Source organism: Anarhichas minor, unplaced genomic scaffold (assembly GCF_050575085.1).
Source record: "Anarhichas minor isolate MPS153535 unplaced genomic scaffold, ASM5057508v1 ptg000055l, whole genome shotgun sequence".
Lineage (NCBI taxonomy): Eukaryota > Metazoa > Chordata > Actinopteri > Perciformes > Anarhichadidae > Anarhichas > Anarhichas minor.
Genome location: NW_027466501.1, coordinates 3,843,917 through 3,870,496, shown reverse-complemented (window position 1 = coordinate 3,870,496; position 26,580 = coordinate 3,843,917). Strand labels below are relative to the sequence as shown.

Sequence of the window (26,580 nt, the reverse complement as noted above, 5' to 3'; positions counted from 1 at the left end):
TTCATGCATGAAAGGGTTAATGCTGGTAAATTCTGTCTTTGTCTGGCAATGTTTCAGACCCTGCTGGCAGCTTTGGCAGGACACCAAGTGTATTCTCAAACTTTAAACTGGACATCAGAAAAAATGCCAACCTCTTCCACTTTGGCATTTTACATCTTTAGTAAATGTCTTGGATTGAGTGACCTTTGCCGTCTCGGGCCCTGGACTACCTAGTCATAGGGGTGCACGAGCTGACCAGTATGAGCGAGAGAAGGGTGGCGAGGCTGGTGAACCCGGCCCTCAGTGAACTGCCTGGCTTCCTCATCCAAGATGGTGGCTTGAACTCCGGCTTCATGATCGCACACTGCACTGCCACCGCCTTAGGTGTGCGTCTGTATGTATTTAGAGGAGACGTCGTCTCTCAAGATGGTAAATGGACTACTTGTAGTCTTCTGACCACTCAAAGCGATTTAACACTACATGTCGTCATTCACCCATTCACACCAAATATGGCTAAAATATAGGAAACTTGAATGAATCCAGTTTGTTTGAAGGGGTTCTCACAGCAATAAAAAATACATATTAGAGCGAATTATGACGCGAACACAAGCTCTAAGCAGCTTTGAATACATAACTAAAACTTCTAACGCCATAATAAAAACAATCGTACATTTCCAAATCATTTGAATTGTGTTTTTATGCAAATAAAAGTTAGTCAGCCTGCTGTTGATTATAGCTCTTAGAAAGAAAATCTCAATTGGCCATGAAAATCAATCTGTGCGTCTCTAGTTCCTGTCGATGCCCGACACCAGAGGAACAGCTACATGCACACTAGGATGTCTTTGTGTGATGAATAATACAAATAATGGGGACATTTTAAACATCACTTTTGAATTTTTATTCAAAGGATTTACATAACATTAAAGCACATAGTACATCGTGTTAACTTACAAAAGAGCTGCATGATCTGATGTGACAGTAACAACGGGCCTTCTCTCCGTTCAAAACAGGTGTTCCAAAATAAACATCCAACACAACACCCCCCCCCCCCCCCCAACCCCAAAAGAAAGAAATGCATAAAAGCAAACACATTAACACACACGCACGGAAAAAACAATTTGACCACTAAATCATATAATAAGACTAGCCTTTAAAATAAAGCCTTGATTTCTCCCAGCTGGTTTGGATGCACTCCAAAACATTTGGTACCTCACAACTAGGAACTACACTTTCTACTGAACAGGTAGTGATTTCTCTGTACATGGGGGTTTCTACGATCCCCCCCTTCCTACTCCTCCTGTCCATCTGATGGCGGGGTCGGAGGTCATCCGGCCGCTGTGTTCAGGCTCGGGGGTAAGGCCTCGTCATGAAAACTGGATCTGCTGCACGGTGGGAATCTGCAACACAGACACAAAAGTTAGAGTTTGAGTTCGGATTATTTCCCCCCCAACTGATTTATCTTCTTGTTCAGAGCATTGTGGGAAAGTGGTGACGCGAGCAGCACATCCAGCCGTTTTTGAACCGCTGCTGCCTCAGCGTCTCTTTACCTGTTGATATGAGGTGGTGTACACCATGACGTTCTGCTGCTGACCGTCCGCTGTGATGATCCCAGCTGGCAGTGGATTTGCTGATTCGGGCAGAAAGGTGAATTTTAATGAGACCGGACTTCAGAACATGAAGAACAGAACACAGACGGGCTGGGCCATACGGCTTATTAATAACATCTATATTTGTACACTCTATATATATATATATATATATACTAATTATTCATACAATTTAAATTCAATTTTTATCTGAAAGACTGCTTGCACACTTGTTTTTTTAAATGATCATTATTTTATTATATTACATTTTTGTTAATTCATCATTGACAGACTGACAGATTGAATGAATGAGAGATCTTTTATTTTGAAGTCAGCTCTTACTTACTTAATGCCTAGTATATAACAACGTGGGGGCTAGTTTTACTTTAAAGTGAAAGTCGGCACCTTCCATCACTGTTTACAACGCTATAATCACTTACTTCAATATACTAACATATCAGGGGGTTAAATGAGGACAAAGTCTGAAATAAACTTGAATATTTCTGCTTACTGAAGCTATCGTCTGTGAGCTCGTCTCCCAGGCCGTCTCCCACCGACACTCCGGGAATCCCCTTCTCCCCCTTCATGGCCTGGAACAAACACCAGAGAAGCAGGAGACATTACAGATGTGAGCACAGCGACATCTGGAACTAAACGAGAACGTGGTGTCGACTACAAAATTAGCTGATTCCATTTTCGGGCGGTTGCGGTCACATATAGAAACCTTGAAAATGAAATGCCAATGATAAAACACATCACTATAAGAAGGTGGCTTTTAATCACAATGGGCAGAAAAAATAATGTTAGTAGACGGACAGAAAATTTTTGCTGGTTTAGATTATTATTATTAATCATTTACTTATTATTTATTTGGTAAAAACCTTCAAGCTCATTATGTAATCATACAGCTTTTTAGATTTGGTTTAAAATCTACACCAGGTTGCCTTTTGAGTGATTATTAGAGTGGAATCAACGCTACATCTAATCCTACTCTGATGAATAATCTCATTATAGAGTAGAGAACCTGAGCTGTAAACCGGAACACAAACGGGACAGAAGATCAGAGTTTAAGGTTCAATAAGTAAAGAATAAAATGGCTTCATCCAATTCTTAGTACATTTTAAGAAAGGACTCCATCCATCCATCCATCCATTCATTATCTTCTGCTTATTCTTGGCCCTGCAGCCGGCTAAAGAAGAGTGTCCCAGACGTCCCTCTACCTGGGGGACCCTGAGGCATTCCCAGGCCAGACCAGATATATAGTCCCTCCAGCCTGCTCCAGGTCCCCCAAGGGCCTCTTACCAGTTGGATGTGCCCGGAAAACCTCTAAAAGGAGGCGTCGAGGAGGATCCTGATCAGGTGCCTGAACACCCTCAGATGTCTGAGGTCCTCTCCCCTATCATTAAGAATGAGCCGAACCGTTCTACTGAGGAAGCTCATTTCTGCCGCTTGTATCGGCGATCCTGTTCTTTCGGTCACTACCCGAAGCACATGACCATGGGCGAGGGTCGCAACGTAAACTGGTAAATACAAAGTTTTGCCTTCCAGCTCCCTCTGAACACCACAACGGTCGGATACGACGCCGAAACGCTCAAGACAAGGTCACTGGTTTTACCATTGCAGCGCATGTTTACGTGATCACTCGGGCCTCGTTTTTTTTTTTTTGTGTCTCACCTCTCTGAACTTTTGCAGGTAGAGCTTCAGCGGCTCCACGTACATGTCGAAGCCCAGCGTGGACATGGCGAACAGGATGTCCTCCCCGTTGATGGTCTTCCTCTTCTCCTGGTGGCAGCGCTCGCTCGCCTCCGACGTGATGAAGCTGATGAACTCGCTCACGCACTCCTGCACGCACTCCTTGGCGTCTTTCGCGATCTGTGGAAAACAGGGACAGATTCTTAAAGGCCGCGAAGAGGAAAAGACATCCTTCCGAAGAGCTAACAGAACATTTTCTTCAAACTTTCTTTCTTTATTCAGGATAAAAAGCAGCAGGCCTTTGTAAATAAAACATCTGTTTTGTCATATGTTGAGTTCCCCCTGCAGTGTCTGCTGTCTGTACAAAGTGCTTCCATTTGCCAAAACAAACAACCTTTGAAAGTAAATGTGCACCAAAGTGGGAGATAGAATAGGTTTTTAAATCGCCCTATCGTCGGGTTTTATCTCAGAGACCTGATGTGAGTGGGCGGTGGGTCTTAGTTTCTGTGGAAACATAAACACTTTAGGCGTCTAAAGTGCTGCACTGATGGACCAAATACCCACAGAAAGAGGAATCAGGACTATTAAGTGCATATTGAGTTCAATGAGGCGAGCTATGTGTAGAAAACTGTTCAGAGAGGTGCTAACGTTAGCAGTTCACCTCAGTCCTTTCTACCCATAATCAACTTGATATTCGGGGGTGACCCTACAAATGATGAGGCCAATTTCTCTCACAATTCTCGTTTGACGGCAGTTACTATTTGTAAATTAAATTTTTTTTTACACTGCCTTTGCTGCTCATTTGAGATAATGATATTTTCAGCCCAACCTTTCCGGTCTGAGGAACAGCGTTCTTCATGATGCGAGCCACGTTGGCAATGGGAAGGTAGATGTCCTGCTCCCTGAAGTTCTCCTTGATGCCGCCGTCGTCGTGGTCATTCAGATTCTCCTCTCCATCATCTGGGGCGAACAAACAAAACACACGGATCAGAATCGGCAGTTTTAGACCCCGAGCTAGAAACACAACAGCGGCAGCCGCTCTCTGACGAGCCACACTTTCGGCCTGCTCCTCACCGTCTTGGGACTGGAGGACGTAGTGACCGGAGGCCATGTACTCTCCGCTGATGCCCAGCTGGGAGGCGTCGGTGGTCGAGCTGTCTCCGTCCATCTGCAACACAAACACAAAGATCTCGTTTCAACTTCTGGAGCTATATCAATATAATTCACTGCATGGCATCAAACTGAAAGTTCAGCTTACGAAGCTTCCTGCGCAAAGTCATGAAGGAGCAGATAATCTCCATTGGAAAACAATTCCATTTTGTGTTATTAAACTCAGAACTGTAAGATTAAGTTATTCTTTGTAGCTACGCTATGAATTGAACACAAAAGCCTGACAGGCTGACACAGATCATTTAAAGCAGGGAGGACTAAATTAAGTACTGAAAGTAACATCACTTTTTTGGAGGACAATTACTCCCACGCAGATAAAACACTAGAAAACATTTTTGCAAAATCCCTCAATTCCTCGGCTGTTTTAATACCAGAGTTCAATCCAGTGTCGCGTCTTGCTGTTTAGGCAGTACCCTTTTCTTATAAGTGAAGTTTTTGCCTGGAATAAATGAATAGATGCTTCTGTTCTCCCTCTCATGGGCTGGATTGATATGGTCCAGTGATATATGTTGTCGCACATGAATTCAATTCCCTCATCTCTGCTTTGAGCAATGGTCAAGCTGTTATGGTAATGAAGAACCCAACCTAAAGACTTTAACTGACACACTGGTGGGAATTATACAATATGTGGGCATCGCAGCTTAGGGGTGATAAAGGACCTGGTTGTAGCTGTATTTCCTTAAGGCCTGTTGGAAAAGCCTCCAATCCAACAAGTAGCACTAAATAGTACAGCAGTTTTCAGCATCTCAAATGTGAGGATTCCCTTTGTCATATATATATATAGTAAAATGGGTATCTACACTGATATCCCATTCTGTATCTGATAAACAAAGCTGGCGTTTCTGCCACTTAAAACAGATTCACACAATGACTTTACTATATCTTGGCCTTTCATGCTGCATTGATTTCTAGTTCCCCAGTTACTACAGAGACTTGCACTGAATTTATCGGTTAATCGGTTATTCATACAATGACCAATGTGATATATGAAATAGACAGCATGGAGTTATTACATATTGAACACATAGTGAAAGCCATGAATGAATACCGGAAGGACTTCTGGGTGTTTTGATGATTATTCAGGACAAATACATATCAAAGCACAGGTTCACTGAACGGCTGAATCTATCGGCTCTAAATTACTCTATTTAAAGTTGAGTTGAGTTAGAGAAATCACCAAATGCGTGTGTTGCTTTGTCTCTGTGTGAACTATCGCAGCTGATCGCATATTCATGAGCTCACCGACTTGGTCTGGTGTAACGCCAGATGTTACATTCAGGTCATACGCGTTATACGTTTCCATTTTAAAGGCAGCGACTAACGGAAGATGTGTGGCCTCTTCTTTTGAGGACAGATATTTTCAGATGTTGACAACGAACACCGCTAAAGGGCTGCCCCTCCCCCTTCACGTTACGCGCAGTTTTATATGATGAAATGTGTTTGCTGGCTCGTGGGAATACATTATGAAAATACATTGGTACGGGGCTGTGAGCTAGCGTTAGCTGTGTTAATGTCGTTAGCATAGCTTAAACGGGACAACCGTGCAGACAGCTGTATACCCGCGGTGAGGTCAGTTTACGTAAGCAACACGCTAACGTTAAACATCTAGGTCTGTATTTAGCTTTCGTGTGCTAACTAGCCCGTATCTGCCGCGGGTTGACATATTGAGCTAACGTTTGCTAATACCAACCCACGAACCCACGAATTGAACTTGCTAGTTTCCTGGCCCTAATACAACTAACGCTATTGAGTTTAGCATAATGAAGAAAGACTCTACCTTCTGTCGTTAACCTATTCAGGTACATAGTGCCCCTTGAATACATTCTCATTGTAAGTCCACTGCAACTCGCGCCTGCACAGACGGCGTCGGCCTGTTCTTTGTCGTACAGACCCGAGAGAGACGTGGCCGGGCCCAAATGTCAAAGAGTCGTTTATTAAGTTTCGCCCGCTGGATACTTCCTGATGAGCAGCCCTCATTCACTCAGACAACAAATAAAAAATCAGACAGAGACGGACATTTCCATTCGAGCTAACGAGAAATCGGTTAGCAATCATTGGCCGGAGCCAGCCACAAACCTGCAATGAAGCCCTGGTTGGTTACCTTCCTGAGACGGCTGTTTGGTTGGACAGAAAATGGCTGCGAAAGGACCAGTCCCAGCGCGTAACCGCGGCTGCACTACCGCTGCTCGCCGATAGAGAGCCGTGCTGCATTCAGGGACTCCTTGCAAGCTCCTACCTCACAGGTTTAAAGTAAATTCAGCAGTGGAAACAATTGTAGTGGTGACTGTCAAAATTATTAACAGTTTTAAGTTTTTCAAATGTTTAGTTTAACAATCGAGGCTAATCAAGGCCAAGTAAAGAGTCACTGCACTTTGAGACCACAGAATGTGTAGTTTCAGAAAGTGCAGATTTTTCACTACCAGAGTAAGGTTTTTAGTCGTAGTCACGCTCTATTGTTAGTTATAATTCCTACATTTATGGCTGCACTGAAATGCAACTCTTCCACCCTAGAAGTTTCCCGCAAAAGCTTCATCGTCCATCTGCTTTTATTTCAAGAAAACTGCCTAAACTTCCCAAGTTGTTTCCGTAAATGAAAAAAAACTTCTGAAGTGCTGCATCGAAGGACAAAATATCTTCTGAAAGCCTATTTAGGAGCTTATTAAGCTCATCCTGCCGGAAAAAAAGTGTCACATGTATGTTTTAGGTTTCAGGTTTACCAAAACCCCCACAAAGGCAGCTGTGTCAGTAATGCACTCGAACCAAGTTAATGTTGAAGGTTTTCACCACAAGGTTGCGCCCGGTGACAGCAAATAATACGGTTACTCTCTAGTCATAATGCTGTTTTAATGGTAGTTTACTACATTCACATTTCACTCTATCTTTGCTGCTCATTTGACATATTGTCAAATATGTGTTTCTGTCAGACTTTGATACACAGTATATTAAAAAAACGTATGAAAAAGTTGAGTGTTAGCAATTCAGTGCCACATATCGACCAAGTGGATATTTGCTCATTTTCAATATGCCTGTTTATGTTATGTGATCAATATTATAAGTTTATACATGTCAGTAGTTTGACTCTAAGCCATAACATGGTGATTATGTTTTTTTATAATTTCTTTTTTTTACTGTGTCTCAAAGTCTACATTCTGTTGAATATTGTCTTTCCCATCCTGGCAGCAAATACAAATTCTTTGCAATTTGCAAAAAAAAGATACTGTAACATTTTGGCATACTTTTTTTCAAGTGTCTCACTAAAAAATTTTCGTGTCGACTTTCAAAAACACGGTCAGTGAACGTCGTCTTGTGCAATCCACATCTAGCCCGCAGTCGTAAAGAGCTCAGGGGCCAAAGTCCCTCCTCACTGAGAGTGTTTGTGCCTTTGTTTTTGTGTCCCTCTCTAGGACTGGCCACAGACCTATAGGCTCTCAGTGTTCCGAGTTGTTGCTGTACAAAATGGACCCGCCAACCGGCCCGTCCCTGGGGCCTTATGACTACGACCTGCTGGTTATAGGAGGGGGGTCGGGAGGCCTGGCTGTGGCAAAGCTCGTTCCTTCCTCCTGTGTGCTGTCAGTCACATGGTTTTGTTTCCTGCCATTCAAGCTTTTTTTTTTTTGCTTTCTACTTAAATTAAGTTTAAAGAAAGTATGAATCCATGTAGTCTTGTACACTCTTTTGTACACTACATGTATACAGACAGTATTTGAGGCATAGCAAAAGTAGAATCTGTATACTGTTCTTTGCTCCCACAATGAGTTTTTTTTATTTTTATCACCTTTGCTGTGCAAGATTTCGATCAATCAGATGTTGATCAGGCGCAAAGCAACACTGACAGACATGACATCACATGCATGTCACAAAACGACAGCAATCATACATGAATGTGTTTTAAAGATTGTGTTTGCCCGTGTTAAAATGAACTACCGCTCCATTTTTTGAAGCTGCTGTAATGATAAATCGTCAGCTTGATGACAATGTGAACGGGGTCTCTTGTTGTGCTGAATCTGCAGCTCCTTCAGCTCGTCGTTTCGCTGTCTGGCCCACAACTTCACTGTATGAGTTCCTCCGTATGCATTCAGCTTCCCTCAGTGTTAGAGGACGCCCCGCCAACTCCACCTCATAATTGCCGCTAATCCGGTCAATGAACGCGCACTCTGCCAAAGCACAGCTCTCACGATTACCATATTAATGGCTTCATGGTAATGAAGATGATCCGTGAGCGGCTCTAGAGGGAAGTGGAAATGAGTTGACGGGCCAGGAGCTGGGATTGTTGTCAAGAACAAAACGCTTAACCCGTTTCAATATTTAATTTACCTCTTTCTCCTCTGTCGCTCACATTGATTACGTGTATCTCCTCCCTCCCTCTGCTAGGAGGGAGGGAGGAGATACATGAATTGTATGACTGTTGATAAACTATTGATAATTCAGAGCTTTAAATGAGGTCAACATTTAGCAGTGTGATAATAATATATGTGACAAAATCCAATCCAATCCATACATATTAATCCTCTGTAACGAGTGTCTCATCTCAGCGTCTCATGGCTGGAGCGAGCTGGTGGAGGCTGTGCAGGAGCAGGTGAAGACTCGCAGTATGGAGGTGAAGAGGGAGCTGAAGAGCTGCGGAGTCTTTTACCTCGGTGCTCGTGGAGAGTTAGTGGGGCCCCACACAGTAGAGGTAAACACTTGAGCATTCTTGATTGGTTCAAAACGTCTGTGATGGAATTACTGCCAGAAATGAGCGGTGGCCATTTAATATTCTTCCTAAACTAGATAGCATGGAGCAGAAAATGAACAGGTGCAGTGTGCAACAAGGATCCCCAGCTGGATGATGATTTATAACCCAGCAGGTTGACTTCATCCCTTGCCCTCCTACGCTAAATTGTTCAGAGACAAACAATTTGAATTTGAACAAAACAATAGAGACTGGAAGAGTTAAAGCTACAGCTGGTAACTTAAAGAAAGAGAACTTTTTGTCATATTTACTCAAACTGTGACTATATCCTGCCCGTAGTACATGAGACAGATAATCTGGGTAAAAAAATCTGGTTGCTCTGCCTCCTCTTAGAGCTCCTCAGGCATTTGGAAGATTCCACAGAGCCCAAAAGAAAAACAACCAATCACAGCTGAGGAGTCTCTAACACAGCTTGGAAAATATGACAAAATGTTATTTTTATTATCGTTACCAACTGTAGCTTTAACGGGGGACAACCAGAGTCTAACCTGAAATTATTGATTGTGAGAGGCAACGATTTTCATAATTTCCTCACCAAACAAAAATTTAAAATAATTCTTAACGACCTGAATCTTGATTGACTTTGTGTTTCTAGAGGGAAGGTCCTAGTCATAATTGTGCAAGACTTGAGGTTGATTTGTTGTTGTGCTCTTCCCCCCCACACCTCGTCTTGCTGCTTCAAAACAAAAGCTTTTAAATAACAAAATAATGGAGCACATTTATTGTGAAGAATTTTATAGCAAATGAAATGTAATCAAAGTTTGGTGGTAGCTATTCCTCAATAAAAACAGAGAGGAAGACCAAGCAGCAAACACTTTTATTGTGAAGAATTTATAGGAAATGAAATGTGTTTATCCACAGTTTTACAGCCTTTGACCACGAGATACTTCCGATCACTGTCCGATCAGGCAGGTCGCATTAACGTGTCAAGTGTGGACACACATGTGGAAACGGCTGAGTTCCAATCTGAAGCATCCGATCACAAAAGTCGCTTACAGCTGCCCTGTAAACTGTGTTTTTTTTTTTTCTCTCGTTTTTGTTGAATCAGGCGACAGGCGTGAACGGGAAGAAGAGGCGTCTGACAGCAGAGACCATGGTCATCGCAACAGGAGACAGGCCTCAGTATCTGGGCGTACCCGGGGACAGAGAGCACTGCCTAACCAGGTCAACCAGCACTCGCATCAGATTCCACATATAAATACCCGTATGAATATAAGCAGACTGCGTCACAGAACCTCTGAAGTCCCATCCCTCTCTCCTCACCTCCCAGTGAGGATCTCCTCTCCTCCCAGTGAGGATCTCCTCTCCCTGCTTCACCCCCCAGGTCGGACCCTGGTGGTCGGCGGGTCCGCAGAGGGACTCGAGTGCGCTGGCTTCCTGTGTGGCCTCGGACTGCCCGTCGTCGTCATGCTGCAGCCTGACCTGCTCCCCAGGTTTGATCGGAAAACAGCACAGAAGATAGAAAACCACATGATCGTTAGTGGAGTGGACTTCCTTTATCACTGCTCACTTACCAAGGTACTGAGTAAGATAAAGACAGGGATCAGTTACACTAGTAACCTGGAAATGTTCCTTCTTTATGCAGTGCTGCTTGTGTCTGTGTTAGGTGGAGCAGACTGAAGCTTGCAGGGAGGATGTCGTTTCAGGTATGGCAAATGTTGGAAGCTATTCTATCAGGATTATGATAGAGACACAATATCCAGTTGAAAAAGTAGCTTATACGTCAGTATAAAATGTAGTCTCTTTCATAACCAGTTAAAAGTCCTCACACTAACTTTGAGTAAGTGATGCAAGCACTTGTTGTACCATGGCCCACAGACCCTTTGATGTCCACCATCACATGATTTATAGATCAAACCCAGATCACCCCACAGAAGATGTTCTTTTGAGTTGCAGCCCAAGGATACCGAATATATTAGACTGCATAACGGGGAGAAATATCTATCAAAGACGCAAACTAGACATACATCCAAATATTCTAATTCAGGTGATTGTTGTGGCTATAAAACAATGGTATCTTGGATTTGGAAGTTTAAATCAGTTAATATGTAATGTAGCTTCAGTAAACACCAGTTATAAAATATTACACTATGTGATGTTGTCAAATGCTTTAAAGCTAGTCAAAGGCTGACACAATATTCAATATTCTACATTGAGTGCATTATATATTACTTTTATAACGCCATGGAGTTGGTATGTTTTCTGGTTCTTGGTCCATCTGTCCACCCCAATCGTTAACGCGATATCTCAGGAGCGCCTGGAGGGAATTTCTTCAAATTTGGCACAAACACCCACCTGGACTCAAGGACAAATTAGTTAGAATTAGGTGGTCATGGGTGACTTTGACCGCACAAATCAAATTATTTTGCCATAACTTAATAAGAATTCATATGCTTATTATGACAATTTGACACAAATGTCTAACAGGTGAAGTGATGACAAATCCAGACGGACATGGATGTAAACTGCAACTTGACTGGTTTTGCGGAGGCGTACAACCACGAGGAGCTAATTTGAGTTTATTCTTATTTTAATTAGGTGAATCTGCAACGACACCCCAGGAGGTTTCTAGACTTCGAGTGACCACCATCTCCCAGGAAGGCCAAACTAAGCAGGAAGACTTTGATACAGTACGTTATCCATGTCCAATACATCCTTTTTCGGCAACAGTTTTCCAGTAAATGTTTCAAATAACAGACAATGCAAGACACCCTGGTGAACTGTGTCTCTACGTGTCTCTGTGTGTGCAGGTGCTGCTCACCATTGGAAGGAAAGCCTTCACCAGCGACATTGGTCTGGAGCGTGTTGGGGTGCAGTGCAGCCAGAGGTACGTTTAATCAGTTCACGTTAATTTTGACCTCTCAGTGTGTGCGTGGCAGGTTTTGTTTAGGTTGTGTGTGTGTGTACTTTTCTGTGTGCAGCACTGGCAGGATCCTGGTGAACAAGAGCGATCAGACCAGCGTGGATCATATTTACGCCATCGGATCAGTGCAGCATGGACGCCCCTCCACAACAGGCCTCTCGGTGCATGCTGGGATACTGCTGGCCCGTCGCCTCTACGGAGGAGACGGCATCTTGGCACGCAGTATGGAAAGAGTTTACACGGGTTGCGTATGTTGTGCGTGAGCCAAACGCTGCATATGAGACAATAAAGATAGAATTGATTGGAGCTGATATCATTTTTCATTCACAGTGTGACTACACCAATGTGCCCACTGTTGTGCTGACTCCGCTGGAATATGCTGCCTGTGGTCTGTCTGAGAGGAGAAAGCCAATCTAACATTTGGAGAAGAGAGTGCAGAGGTAATCACACACACACACACACACACGTACATACTCAAACAAATGGGATCTAAAATCAAAAATGTCTGCCCTTTTGCAGGTGTATCACAGCTACTACTGGCCACTGGAGTGGGCACTTCCTGCCAGGAATAAAAACTCCTGCTATGTGAAAGTCATCTGCCACATCCCTGACCATGTATGACTTTTATTTATTTATTTATTAAAGCTGCAATTATTATTTTTTAAATATTAGCAATGAATCAAATAATTATGGGTAATGTGAAAGATTTTGCCTGTGGTGATGAACTCACAGATAATTCTCACCAACTCTACAGTTCCCCTCAGCTCTTTTAGCGTCTTTCAGCTCATTGTTTTGGTTTTACTGCCCACAGCTTTAAAAGTTACTACAAGGAGTTTTTACCTGGTTATGAAACAGTCTTAATTTAATACTGCTGCCTCTATAATGACTTACATAATCAAACAAGACCATCGGCAAGAAGATCGGCTGTTTCTATCTAGTTATTCTTAACGCTTGTCATCGTAGGCGCTTTAACATTTTTGTAGAGACGTGCGTACGAAATTAAATGAAGAACGACACTTGACAGATGATGTCGGAAAGATTAGGTATCACTGTCTAAGCATACTTAACATATAATGAGGCAACTGTGTAGTTATAGTTCAGTCCAAACTAATTGAAGCTCCCCACACACTTTGATAAGTGTGATACGCAGCACCTCAGCTATAAAGTAATGAGATTCTTTTCCTTTCCCGCTGGAGATATTTAGTCATAATACCTCCAATTGTGCATTAGGTCACACCACATTACTCCACCCACCCTTTTGTTATAATTTTAGCTCTTTCCAACAATTGACTTGGCATCACTCAAGATAACTGCATTTTAGAATGCATCTTTGCCAAGCTGATAGTAACTGTGCTAATTCCAATATTCACTGCTCGTTCTCACTTCATTCCCTGTCTGCAGATTACACTGCGGCCATCAGAACCACCGAACTAGCTTTTAATGTGTTCATTTGTTTTTGTGGGTTTAAATGTGTTGGGGGATGTCTTGAAGTAAGTCTGGAGACTTGGACTAGAACAGACTAGAATGTGGGACTTTCTGCTTACATAACAACAGTGATTCTGACTCACACATACCTTGAAACTCATCTTTGGACCCTGGTCCAAACTTGCTAGAAAGCCCCCCTGGAGGACTGGGACTCGATTAAGACATGACTGTTCTGACATGGGGACTGGACCTTAGGGACTTTGAACCAGGTTCAGACTTGAGGACTTAGGTCTCTATTCACACATTTAATTTCTAACTTTTATTTACACTTCGTGGCATGAACAAGATATACCTTTACACCTGGCATTAAAATGTGTTTTGGGCGATTGGATTGCATTCAGATAGTTCTCCAACACTAGGCCTACGTGGGTTAAAATACATAGTGCCAGGGTTGTGCTGAGTACTATTTTTTTTTAGTCCTCTGGAGCTTCGGTAGTAATCAACAGTGAATATGCGACGTGTTTTGAGGCTGATGTCGCCGCGGAAGATGCAGCGCCCGGAGGCTTCCGCTCAGCCCTATCAGAAGGAGCGATTAGATTGGATCGGATCTCAATGCTGACACTAGAGACACATATTAATACCGAGTGTAAGATTAAATCAGATACAGTATGAATATTAGACACATGGCGTAAAGGTAGTCAGTGTAGGCTTTGACTCACAAGGTGAGGAATTTGGACTCTACTCAGACTCGGACAGGATCTTAGGGATTTGGAACAAGGCTCAGACTTGAGAAGACTTGATGGAGCCTGACTCAGTAGTCAGTAACTACAGTAAGACTCAGACAGGACCTTGGTCACTCACATTTGGGCTCACATTTGAGAACAGAGGAACTGGCACTCGACTTGGACTCACACTTATAAATTGGGGATTTGGGACCCAGTTTAGATATTACCTTATTGACCCACAAATTATGGAAGTGGAACTCAGTTTGAATACGATGCAAGTCTGATTCACACCCTAAAATTCCAAGCGGACAGAAACTTGACCAACCAGAGACTACCCAGACTCGAGTCTTCTGACTCAAACCCAGTGGTGGGCTGTGCATTTTATACCTGGGTCTTCAGTGCTGTCCAACTACAGTTGAACCACCTCCTAATAACCTCATTATGACACCACAGCTACGGGTTATTATTTGTTTCTAGGGGTGTAACAAAACACGTATTCGTATTAAACTGTTCAGTGCGAGGCTTACAAACCGAACAATACGTTTGAATGATACTAGTGCATTTGGAAAATGCAGAAGCTTAAATTGTGGGAAATATAATGTTTTCGGTGGACTGTGCTCACGTAGGAGACAACGGGCTGTGTGACCTCTGAACCCGGAACAAAAAACCCCCAAAAAAACACAGCTGAGTCACCGCACGTGTGTTCTGGGAGGCTACGCTAAACTAGCTTAACGGGAAAACAACAGCAGCAAACAAGCTGCGAACTCTCCCCGCAGAGTTTAGCTGTTCCCTACTGATTCAGACAGGCTAAAGCAATCGCCTCACAATCCCCATTTCTCCAGACCATCATTCTTGCTTTGTAAAAGAAAACAGCAGCCCGAACAGATTCAATTGTCCGGACAATAACTCCGCGCATGACGGTATGCTTCGTAATTAACGGACAATGCATATGGTCCAAATCAATATACAGTAATTAGCACAATGACAACAACAAACTCACAAGAACCAGTCACATATATTCATATTACAACAAAGCATGAAAAATCAATCCAGCAACACTGCAGCGGAACACGCATTCTGCTACACACTCGAGGGCCATTCAGATATTAGATGTAAAAAAACAAACGCAGTTGACTTACCAAATGCTGTTCACTTAAAGACAAACTCCATCCTCCTTTCTTTGTTGACAAAGAGTTTAATCCCACGGTTAAATCCCAACTCACAAATCCATTTCTCCTCCTTCAGCCATTGAGTGTTAAAAAAACAAAGCTAGGTAAAAAAAAAAAGAATCTACATCAAGCAAAATGCAAACAATTTCATAATTTCTTCCATATCTTTCAATTTGAACTCTTACTACTCCAACTAAGTTTTGTTTCACAATAGTCACGTGCTCGCCCACTGACTAATCACAGCGCACGCTGCACCTCACTGCAGCTCTGCACCTGAAAACTGAGCTGCGTGTTAATGCTGACGTGTAGGCCAGCTAGCAGGCTCTGGCACGTCAATGAATATGCCCAACATGTCAAACTAAAGATCTGATTGGTTGAACACTATGACAATCAACGATATCGTCCCCATTCACTTAAACTGCACATGGATGCACTTGTGAGTCTGCAGGCCTTGGGCCTCTGTTCTTACCTAGAGACACAGAGGTGAGATCTGATTGGATAAAAGCTCTACTTAAAACAAGCTGCACTGGGAGCAGAGCAACTGAGGAAGACAGTAGCTGTGCAATGAGAAAATAAGATAATGGGAAAAATATTTTTATAAATTATAATACATGTAGTGTATTTAAGAAAAATTATAAAATAGCTATAACTTTGTGATTCTGTTTAGGCCAGCAGAGAAGGCCTTGCTGGCCCTGACGGCCCACCACTGCTCAAACCTTTGGTGAACCCACTGCAACACTGCTGTGTCTCAACAGGACCGCGTGGTCAGCGTCCATGTCATGGGCCCCAATGCTGGAGATATGCTCCAAGGCTTCGTTGTAGCGATGAAATGCGGTCTTACCAAGCGACAGCTGGACGCCACCGTGGGCATCCACCCCGGGTCAGCCCAGGTCAGAATCCCTTTTTTCCACACTATTTCATAAAAACAGCAGTCCTGCGATGACTATTAAAGCCCCCCCCCAGCAATGATATTAACTCAAAATCACACTCTTGATGTCCTGTCACACTCTATTTTGCGCTACTGTGCTGAGAGGTAAGTTTTCAGGTATTACCATGTTCAGTCCTTGGGAAAAGCTTTGCTGTCTGGGGTCAATGCCAGAGCAGCAGATTCAAATGAGTTTCCTGCTCTGAATGCTGCCCCTCTGAATTATTCATGGATAATATTTAATAAACCTCACAGTCCATCTCTGCAAAGGCTGACCCCAGAGCACATGAGCTGGTTCATACTTAACATTTTCTAAACTTGATTATTAAGGCGTTCAATGGAGTGTTAAATAGAGGTTACCGGTCATGGCGATGTCAGGGGTTTGGGGATGATGTGTAATGGCTAATCACAGATCTACAGCTGGACTGATTGATTAGTAGGTGATTGAATTTTAACTGATGCCGCTATTTAGCAATCATCCCAGTGGTGTGAGGTACATAGGACAGGCCCCAGTGCACGTTACTAGTTATGAAGCGTGCACGTGCACACACCCACACCACCACTGTTATGTTTGAAAGGAACGACTGCTCGCTCGTCTTGCCGATTTGCTCAGCTCGTCAGTCTTGACAGATTTTGCGCCTAACTAACATCAACATACATATTACCCAGCATTCATCATTGCATGTCTGTAGTGTATACGATACAAATGGCAAAGAAAATGATTATTTTAACTGAAATGTATTGTTTATTTATAGTTTTTATTGTTTACATATAACAAGCATATGTTTTTTATTATAGATTGCTACTGACAAATTTACCAAATAATAAAAACCATGACGGAGATGATTTAGCCTTTTCAAAGTAGTATATATTTATCAAATGGCTTCCTTATTAATATATAGTGCATCTTTTCATATTTCTGATGTCACTATCTGAATCACTAGTAGGACCGGCTGGTCATCCAGCACAATGTAGGACGTCCTGTTCTCTTTACGCTCATTGGCGCTTTTTAGACAGTAGTAAATGGTAAATGGTCTGTACTTGTATAGCACTTTTCTAGTCTTTCCGACCACTTAATGCGTTTTAACACTACCTCATTACTATCTAAGACTATCTCATTCACACACCGTAGGCACAGTTACGGGAGCTCATTTTGGGGTTAACTGTCTTGCTCAAGGACACATCGATATGCGACTAGCGGAGCCGGGGATCGAACCGCCAATCCTCTGATTGAAGGACAACCCTGCTATCCACAGTCGCCACTAATACTGAGCATTTGCTGGTAAAGGGACAGATATTTTTCTTATGAGTTGGTGGATTAAAACAGAGCTAAGAAGAGTGTTTGACTTACATTCAACAGGTGGACAAAAATAATGTAAATCATATTGATCTGTGTCTGCCGGCTGTGTAAATAAGCAGCTCTTTGCTCACATGCTAGCCATGAGATCTTTCGTAGGTGATAATATATCAGTGTCGTGTTTACAGTTGCCCCCTAGTGGCCAAAAAACAATTCATACAGCTTTAAGTTTATGTCATAGATAAATTGGTCCTTGAACGTCTCTGGAGAGATGGGGGCACAGCATAGACTAAAATATGGACGTAGTCTCTGGGACGTCCCCCATAGCTTTCTGAAGCTCAAAGTAGGTGGCGGTGGACCTTAGGCGGGCCGGGTGATGCAGCAGTGCAGACGGCTAGCAGCTAGCGACCTAAAACAGCACCCACCTGTCACTCAAAATGGCCACGCCCTTTATTATGCCTAATATTAAGCCTTAATATCATTTAAATGGGTCAGTTCTATAAAATGTACAGTTGTACATGATATTATCTATAAAGACTAAAAGCGTTTTTTGTACCACGCTGTTTATTTCTGCTGTAATGTTGGGCATTTTGTCATGGAGGTCTATGGGGATGGACTCGCTTTTGGAGCCAGCCTCAAGTGGACAACAGTTTTTGGCTCTTCCGTGTAGCCTTCATTTCTCAGCACCGGAGGGTGCTGCTTGGAGCATAGTGGAATTAATTGCCATCTGGCTCTTTTTTTGACAGTCGGTGAGGGTCTGCAAAAAAAGACATTTAAAAATCCTACACCCAAGAATTTATGTCATCAATTTTATCTAGAGTTGATACTACTTTTCCCCCGCTATAAAAAACCCCCCGCTGTAGTCACCATCATATATACAAAACTTTGTTTTAAAGGATTTCCAACTAATGTTTCTCATATTCTCAACGTTTGCAGTGCACTCCACATGGCCTGTTGACATGAACTGACATTGGTCTCTTTCTGCTGCCTTAGGTGCTCAGCTCATTGACCCAAACCCAGCGTATGTCTGAGGCCCTGCTGATGAGGGGCAACTGCTGAGGTTAGCCCCCCCCCCCCGCTGTCGATCACAGTTGCCTATATGGAAACGATAGAAGACGGCAAGGACGCGATCACCCCGACGAGTGGCGGCAGCAGGATGGCCGGCTGTCCATCCAGTGACGTCTTCACCTGAAACCCGACAGACGGACGGGCGAGGACCGATGCTCTGCTGCCGACTTGGCGTCTTGCTTTGCGCGTCTGCTTGCTTGAATTTTTTGATGAACCGCTTGCTTCAAGAAGAACTTACAGAAATAGACAGCGCTGTTGAAGCGTTTGTATGGCTCTCGGCTTTAAGGAAGATAAGATGCTCCCTCCTGTAAGCTTTAATATAGCTGAGTTTCTAAAGGCTGCATGAGAGTGATAAGACTCTAGGATTTGATGCGTTTACATGGAGTAAAAAGCTCGGGCTTACACGCTCTGTGTTTTTACTGCCGTGGCACGAGCCTCAGGTTTTTTTTTGCAGCCTTAATTTCATGTAATCAACTGGACGGGGATTATAGAATTACCCCAAATGAATACTCTTTATTGGCGCGTGCTCTCGCTTTAATTGACCTAACTGTGTCTTTATTGAGACGTTAGGCCGGAGTTCTTCGATGCACCTTTTTGTCAGCTTTCCCTCTTTTATATTCTCTCCCTGATACGGTGCCTCAAAGCGTAGCGACTGTCTTAAAACAACTGTTGCATATTCATGCCTATCAAAGGTGAAGTGTCTCATATGAATGCAGGGACTTGAGCGCAGATTTTATTTATTTTTAAAGCTGACCCCTCGAACAAGGGCGTCATTTTCATTCACTCGGCGCGTCCAGGGACCCATCGGGCCCATGTTAATGGGCCGTACATACCCGCGCATCGTGCTGGTGCTCGCTAAACATTGTAGCAATTAGATGTAAATTTTTCTCCGAGGTTATCCTCCAGACCACCTTCGGACTCTCTGCCTGACAGTCGTGCTTGTGTAAGTAAGACAGATATCCCAATTAGAAAAAGTGCACCGGAGTCTCTCTCTTTCTGGCATGTGGCTGAAAACGCCATTAGAGCATAATTCGATCAAAGCGAAGCAGCCTCCGTGACTCTGTGCAGGTCTCGCAGCAAGGTTAAGATGCCGCATAGATGTCTATCTGTCTAGCTGCTCTGCTCGGACAGTGTTCAGGGGTTTCACCCGGTTTCACCTGACCCCTGTGCAGTGCGCGCTGTTACACCACTAGATGTCACTGTAGCTGTAGGCAGACCAGGTTAATGATGCAGCGCTTGAAAGATGGAATAATAACACTGATACTACCTGATTGAACAAACTTAATTGCAGTAATTATACTGCTACCATGTCTGCAACTAATATTTATGTTACTGCTGCTACTATTAGTACCAGTGATATTGTTTGACCGTGTACTGTGAGCTCCACCAATAAAACTTCTGCTACTTCACAACAGAAAGCTCCACTGCACGTACTACTGTCTGCAACCACTGGTATTGTTGCAACTACTGTAACTGTTACTATCACCAACAGATGGTTACAGATACTCAAATTACTCTACACGGACTACTTTTGTTACAGTTAGTATTTACTCTAACTAGTACAGTCTAGCTCCTAGAAGCACACAGATTTTCGTTGGTTGACCTCTTTTGTTGTTGTTGTGTCTCTTTGTAGTCGTTACGCATCTCTCAGTGAGTTTTTGTGTTTCTTTTTGGTTATTTTGGGCCACTTTGTAATTGTTTTGGTCTCTTTGTCATTATTTTTTGTTTGTGGTTGTTTTGCCGTTATTGTGGTCGTTTTGTGTCTCTTTGTGGTCGTATTGAGTCCCTATGTAGCTGTTTTGTGTCACCTCGTAGTCAGGTTGAGTCTCTTTGTAGTTGTTTGGTGTCTCTTTGTTGTTTCTTTTTAATCACTTTGTAGTTGTTTTTTGTCTCTGTGTAGTTGTTCTGTGTCTCTTTATGGTAATTTTGTGTATTTTTATAGTCATTGTGAGTGTCTTTGTTGTCGTTTTGTGTCTCTTTGTGGTTGTTTTGGCTTTTTTCATATTTATATTATTTTATATAATGCTCGTCATGTCATTGTACAAATCCTTAATCTGCAAATAGTAACTGTGACTCACTAACAACACCAGTGGACTTAATCATGTAAATACATCTATCAGGAATGTAGTAAAGTAGATAAAGTAGCATAAAATAGAAATACTCAAGGGGTGGTGGAAAGTAACTAAACAAGTATACTGTACTCAAGTACATTTTTGAGGCGCTTGTACTTCACTTGTTGCACTTGTACTCGTTTATTATTCATGGTGACCTCTTCTACAATATGTGTGTAAAAACATGAATGTATTTATTCTAACAATATTAACTAGAATGGTTAAACAGCAGGATTTTGATGTGACGCTCCTTCGTATAAACGCACATCTGGACGCGCCCATTTCCTCGTGTCCCTGCCGCCGCCCCCCCCCCCCCCCTCCAGCAGCGCAGCAGTGGTACGCTCCGCGTTGGATGCGTTCAGATCATTGACCGGCGGACAATCCTCATCAGTACCACCAGACAGAGAGCCCCGGAGCCTCCGACAGACACGGCCCTTCATTCCCCCCCACACACACAAAGCGAGCAGCGCCCAGCCGCCTCTCCGCCTCGTCATGAAACAGACTTTGAGCGAACTGATGAGGATGAGCCGGATATGCCGGATGGTATTCGCCACTTGTTTGGGATCCTTTATTCTGGTCATCTTTTATTTCCAAAGTATGTTCCAACCAGGTAGGATCTCCCTCCTCTCTTCTCTCTGGCTGTACGTGTGTGTGTTTTGTGTGTGTGTGATGTATATGTGTGATGTATGGCAATGTGTCTGACAGTCTCCTGGCATGTTGACATATCGATTTGTCAGGGCTGTACAGTAACGCAGAGGATGAATAATTGATACACGCGTGAGCGCGTAAATCATCCGGCCGGAGCACGCCGTTTTGAAATCCATCGTTCATGTGGCGCAATTAGTCCGGATTGATCGTCTTGTTGCGCTTTTGTTGAGCGGTTCTTTCTCCGCGGTGGAGGCGTGCGTTTGGGGGGAATTGGAAGGAAGCGACCGGGCGCTGTTCGCTCGCTTCCCCCTCCCCTCAGCTGACAAGTGGCATGGAGATTTTTTTGTCTCCGGAAACGTGGCTTGGAAACGGGAATCGGCGCATGGGCGGCCGTGAGGTTTGGCAAAGTGCACGGGCGTTTTACAGGCTATAGAGATCCACCTAGAGATTGCCACCATCTGGATCGAGAGCTGAGACCGAGCTATAATGGGGAAATCAATTTGGAGTCCATAATCTGGAAACGAACCGTCTCTTGGGAGCCCTTAAAAACCGGTGTCCTCTCTAATCTGTGCGCGCCTGGAGACCCGTTTAACAATTCATCACGCAATAAAGGAGTCTTCTCCATGCCAGCGGGGGTTCCGCGGGGAGAATTTTCATACCCATTATGTTAAATGAACAGATCTGATGTTCTGCTCTTTGCCAACAACATTCGTTTCACTGAATCAACGCCCCTGGGTCTGGATGTGGTATCCGTGCGCTGTGGGCTACATCAGCGTGTCTGGTGCGCCAAGAGTCCTGCGTTCTGATGCGGCCAAGGGGTAGCGCGCGGTGTTGATTCAGTGATGCTGATTTACAGTACAACAGGTTTACTGTACGGTGCAGAAGAAGGGGGGAAAAACTCTCTCCGGGCATTTACTTAACATCAGCAGAAACAGAACCATTCCAGTGGCTGAATTGATGCTGTATCATGCTTTATGATATGCTTTTTTAATCTGCAATACTGCTATGATACTTGCAGGTCCATGTAAAAATTGATACTTTAGTCTCAGTCTGTGGGTGATGATGTGAAACCGGAGGAATTCTCTATTTGAGTGACGGGGCTGCTGGGATAAAAGAATGAAACAGCCAACACCAGAGAGCAGAAGCATCCACACAGAGCAGACTCTTTTAGCGGCTCTGTGAGTCACCATTGTTCCTGCTGGCAGCCGTGGACATGTATGTGTCTTAGCCCCACAAAGAAACCCAATCTCATCAGGGTACCTTTAGTGAGTGAAATGGCCTTACTGTAGTGTAATATGAACATCTGATCACTATAAGGATGTCATTAAATTATCCGGGTATGAAACCTTCTGCATGTCAGCAACTGCTCAACAGATCAATAGTTGGAGCACATTCTGTATTGTTAACATTGGCTTTAATTCCAGACCCCACTGCTCTATGTATAATAAACAATAATAATTGCAAAATCAACCTTTTTTTGTTTTACCTTTAATTGTATTGTTCCATGTCTTTTGACCGTAACAAAACCCAACATGTAGTTAAGCATCGATGTGACGTTCCCTTTGCCTCAAACTGGGTTTTTAAATCTCTTATAAAAGAGCTGTGTTAAAACTCCAGTAACGGGAATTTAAATGTGTGCTGGTGCTGCGTGAATCTACGGTCCACACATCACATCACAATCCATCATGTGCACCCATGTCTGCGGACGATTTCTGTCATCGGTTCATAATCATGTTCATAAGCAATTCACGCAAAAAAAGTCATAGAAAAAAACCCCAATGTTGATTATGGAGAGCTGAAACGGTCCGTCGATTGATTTAATATGGTCATAAAAATAATGTGAGACAACAAATTCATTGTTTCAGTCATATTTCAAGCAAAGAAAGTGAAAAAAATGGTGAAATGTCCTTAGGTTCAAGCTTCTTCAATAACATGAAAACGTTGCTTATTCAAATAAAACAGGCTCATAGGCACGTGGGATCTGGGAGGTGGTAATGGCCATTTTTCACCATATTTTGACATTTTAATATAGACAATTAATAAAAAAGAATCAACAGATTAACCAATTGTGAAAATGTATGTTAGTTGCAGCTCTATCAGTATGTTTATGTTTAAAGAAGAGCCTGGGCGTAAGGCTGAGGGGATCATGTGTTCGGTCATGTGTGTGTGTGTATAGCTGTCTGTCCACGGCTAATCTCACATTCTACTTGACCCATCATCCTAATATTTTCTATGCTCATTTATGACTTTTTGCTCAAGGAGCTCTCGTGGTGGTGGGGATTCACAATTAAAAAAAAACTATTTTATTTTTTCATGCGTCATTTGACTGCTGAGTCCTCACTTCTCTTAACCATCCAGTCGGGGCTGTAAGTAGTAAAAGGCTGCGGTTTTGTTATTGAGTATCTCTGAGTCATTTTATTTCAACTCGGTTAAATAATTTAAAAAGCATTACAAAAAAACGCATTCCAACATAGTTCTCTTACGAACTTTTCTCTAACAAAAGAAATTGGCCCCATGAATGCATGCCCTATGAATTATCCGGAGCAATGGGGAAAGAGACGTGGAACTTAGTATCCGGTGGCAGGAACTTTGCACAGAGTGAGACCTCCCTGCTGTATGTCATTAAATGAGCTTCCAGGCAGGGATTTAATTGTTAAGAAATTAAACCAAGACTCCCTTAAACCCCTGGTACGGTCCTCTGGATCCTGCTCCCAGAGTTGTGCCAATCTCTGCAGGCATTGCATCAGCTTCTGACCCACACACACACACACACACACACACACGCACACGCAGGTCACAAAGTGGATGTTTTATTCGGCTGTGGTGATGACAGGGTGCTGCATCCAGAGCGCTCTGATTGAAGATATGTCTAAGGCAGGGTGTTTGTGCAGGAGCTGGGATATAAATTGTAATGCTACAGTGTGTATTTATGCATGATTACACAGGTGAGACGGATAGTGAGCGGTGTGTACGTGTGTTAAGTGTTGACTTCCTGAACATCTAATTTATATCTTAATATTCTTTCTGAAATGGACTTCATCCCCCTACCCATACCTTGTCTTGGTTTTGGCTTGTTTTCACTTCACCTATTCTTCCCTCTCTCTACACACACACACACACACACACACACACACACACACACATACACACACACGGCAGCACCTCCAGGCAGCATCTCCCAGCTTCAGGCATGTTTAGTGGGCCTGGGAATCCCGTCTGGCCTCGTAGTGTAAACTCTCACCTCTCTTCCATGACCTCTTGTAAAAGAGACAGAGGGGGGGGGGCACGTGTCATCCCACTGTGGCCTAAACTAACACACACACAGCAAGTTGGGCTTTGAGATTTGGCAGTATGCTCCAAATTAAAAACAAAATTGATCACTTCGACTCACAAGCAGCTCCATCTGCTGTGGAAGCCGGGGAAGGAACAGACCTCGAGAGACGTTATCCTGCAGCGCTGTGTTCAACAGCAGTTTGAGAAGACGCCAAATTCAATTTAGTTTGGAGTGTACTGCCAGCCTTAGTGAAAGCAGACAGAAAGCATGGCAGCAGTGAAAACATTATTTCATGCTCAGTGTCCAGTTAAGCTATATGTCCCTGTGTGTTAAAGGAATGCTAAGGAATACTGTTGAATAGTGCTGTTAGTGTGGTGGCAGCTAGGAATGCCCCGACAGTAAGAAAATTATATATTTTTTCAAAAGTTCCAATAAACATGTGCTGAATGTCGTAGTTTCTAAACCAATTATTATTTTTTCATACATGCATTTCATATCGGCCTTGTATCACCCTCGCAGAAACACACAATGCCACTTGGTTAATGTTTTGAAACAAATGGTTAGGTTTAGCCTTGGTTCGAGTTGGTTAGAAAAATGATCATGGTCTATATTGAAATAATACAATTTAACAGCATAACGTAACAAAGTAACGTGACAACTTAATGTTACAAAGTTACGTGACAACATGACAACATAACAACACAACGTAACGTAACAACGTAACGTAATACAGTAAATTAACAACTTTCCTATGCACCGTTACGTAAGAAGCGTAAAGTTTTGTAAAAAAAGTTCTGTAAAACGTTACATGAAAAGCATGAAGTCAACATTTATCTTTAGTTTCATATGGGGCTTTTATTTTGTTATTTTGACCACTCCCATCCGCTCCAATTATTAAAAGTGTTATTATAGTATAATAACACTTTTGAATAATAATTATTTTTGTTTGAAAGTTACATGTTATAATTCTAACATGTAACTTTCAAACAAAAATAATAATTATTCACAGCTAAACTAATTCTTGTTCTTAAGTCACTTGCTACACCGTTTGTAATGGGGTGGAGGTCGAAATCTCAAAGTCGAAATCTTAATAAAACCAAAGCTATCTGCATGGATAGATGTTACTGCAGTTAAGTTTAATACACTCCATCAGCACAGAGCTATCCACCAGAGACTGGTCATTTGGGGCCGAACCTCTCACAACAGATTGGCCAAAGTCCCTAAAAGTTGGCGGTGTCGTTAAAAGAGTTTAGTTCTAAATTGAAATGAAATATTCAGTGTAGGAAAAAGTGGAAAACTAATCTGACAAAACGACTGCTGTCATAGAAAGCCCACGATAGAATATCACTCAGGTTATTTAAGTGGCTCCCTGACAGCAGTTCTGTTTGCCTGCCTGAAATACTGAGTCACGAGCAGCAAAAGCTTTTTCCAAAATGAACATAGGGATTGTAAAAGCAAAACCCCCTGCGGTAGATTCCCTGTACAGTACCCAAAGCAGGAGACACAAATCTAAACGGTGGTGAAACGTGAGTCACCTATGCCACCTGTGCCAAATGGAGGTCGGCACCCCTGTTGTTAAATTTGAGCCAAAAGGGCCGGCTCGTTAAGTTTAGCCACCGCTCGCTGACAGCCGCTCGCAAGGACCCGTGCCCCTTCCACCTCCATCTTGTCTCCCTGAATTCACTTTGAGCCTATGGTTGCTTTGTGCTCCGTGACAGATCCAGTCTGCCTCATCGGTCTGAGTCTCCGCTGCGCCTTTAAAGGAGTCGTTGCTGCTGCTGAGAGCAGCGCGGCTAATAAGGCTGTTTGTAGCTTGTTTGGTTTCTTTGTGAAGCGCCTCTGGGATATTTTTAAATGAGTGTATGTGTGTGTGTGCTGAGTCGGCACCTTCTGTTCACCCGCTACTGTGTGATTTT

The 26,580-nt window shown here is 43.1% G+C and overlaps 2 protein-coding genes and 1 pseudogene across 4 annotated transcripts in view; 2 read left to right on the top strand and 1 right to left on the bottom strand.

Annotated features, from left to right (window-relative positions):
* Positions 1–862: 862 nt before the first annotated feature.
* nfyba (nuclear transcription factor Y, beta a) lies at positions 863–6,621 on the bottom strand. Of its 2 annotated transcripts, none has more exons than XM_076076036.1 (7): positions 6,504–6,621; positions 4,332–4,425; positions 4,087–4,217; positions 3,240–3,437; positions 2,077–2,155; positions 1,527–1,606; positions 863–1,376 (listed from the first exon to the last, which is right to left on the bottom strand). In XM_076076036.1, the coding sequence occupies exons 2-7, from the start codon at positions 4,423–4,425 to the stop codon at positions 1,344–1,346; spliced, it is 615 nt and encodes a 204-aa protein (XP_075932151.1). In that variant the 5' UTR covers positions 6,504–6,621; the 3' UTR covers positions 863–1,343. The 2 variants fall into 2 exon arrangements, with proteins under 2 accessions (XP_075932151.1, XP_075932152.1); XM_076076037.1 differs by lacking the exon at positions 6,504–6,621 and adding an exon at positions 6,205–6,412.
* Positions 5,865–18,694, top strand: LOC142931873 (thioredoxin reductase 1, cytoplasmic-like; annotated as a pseudogene).
* A 2,538-nt stretch (positions 18,695–21,232) lies between these two features.
* chst11 (carbohydrate (chondroitin 4) sulfotransferase 11) overlaps positions 21,233–26,580 on the top strand; it is an 86,179-nt gene continuing 80,831 nt past the window's right edge. Inside the window, exon 1 of one of the 2 annotated variants that reach the window (XM_076076035.1) lies at positions 21,233–21,337. In XM_076076035.1, the coding sequence (XP_075932150.1) occupies positions 21,235–21,337 (103 nt within the window). In that variant the 5' untranslated portion in view covers positions 21,233–21,234. Of the gene's footprint in view, positions 21,353–26,580 lie in introns of both variants that reach the window. The other variant, XM_076076034.1, reaches the window with a different exon arrangement.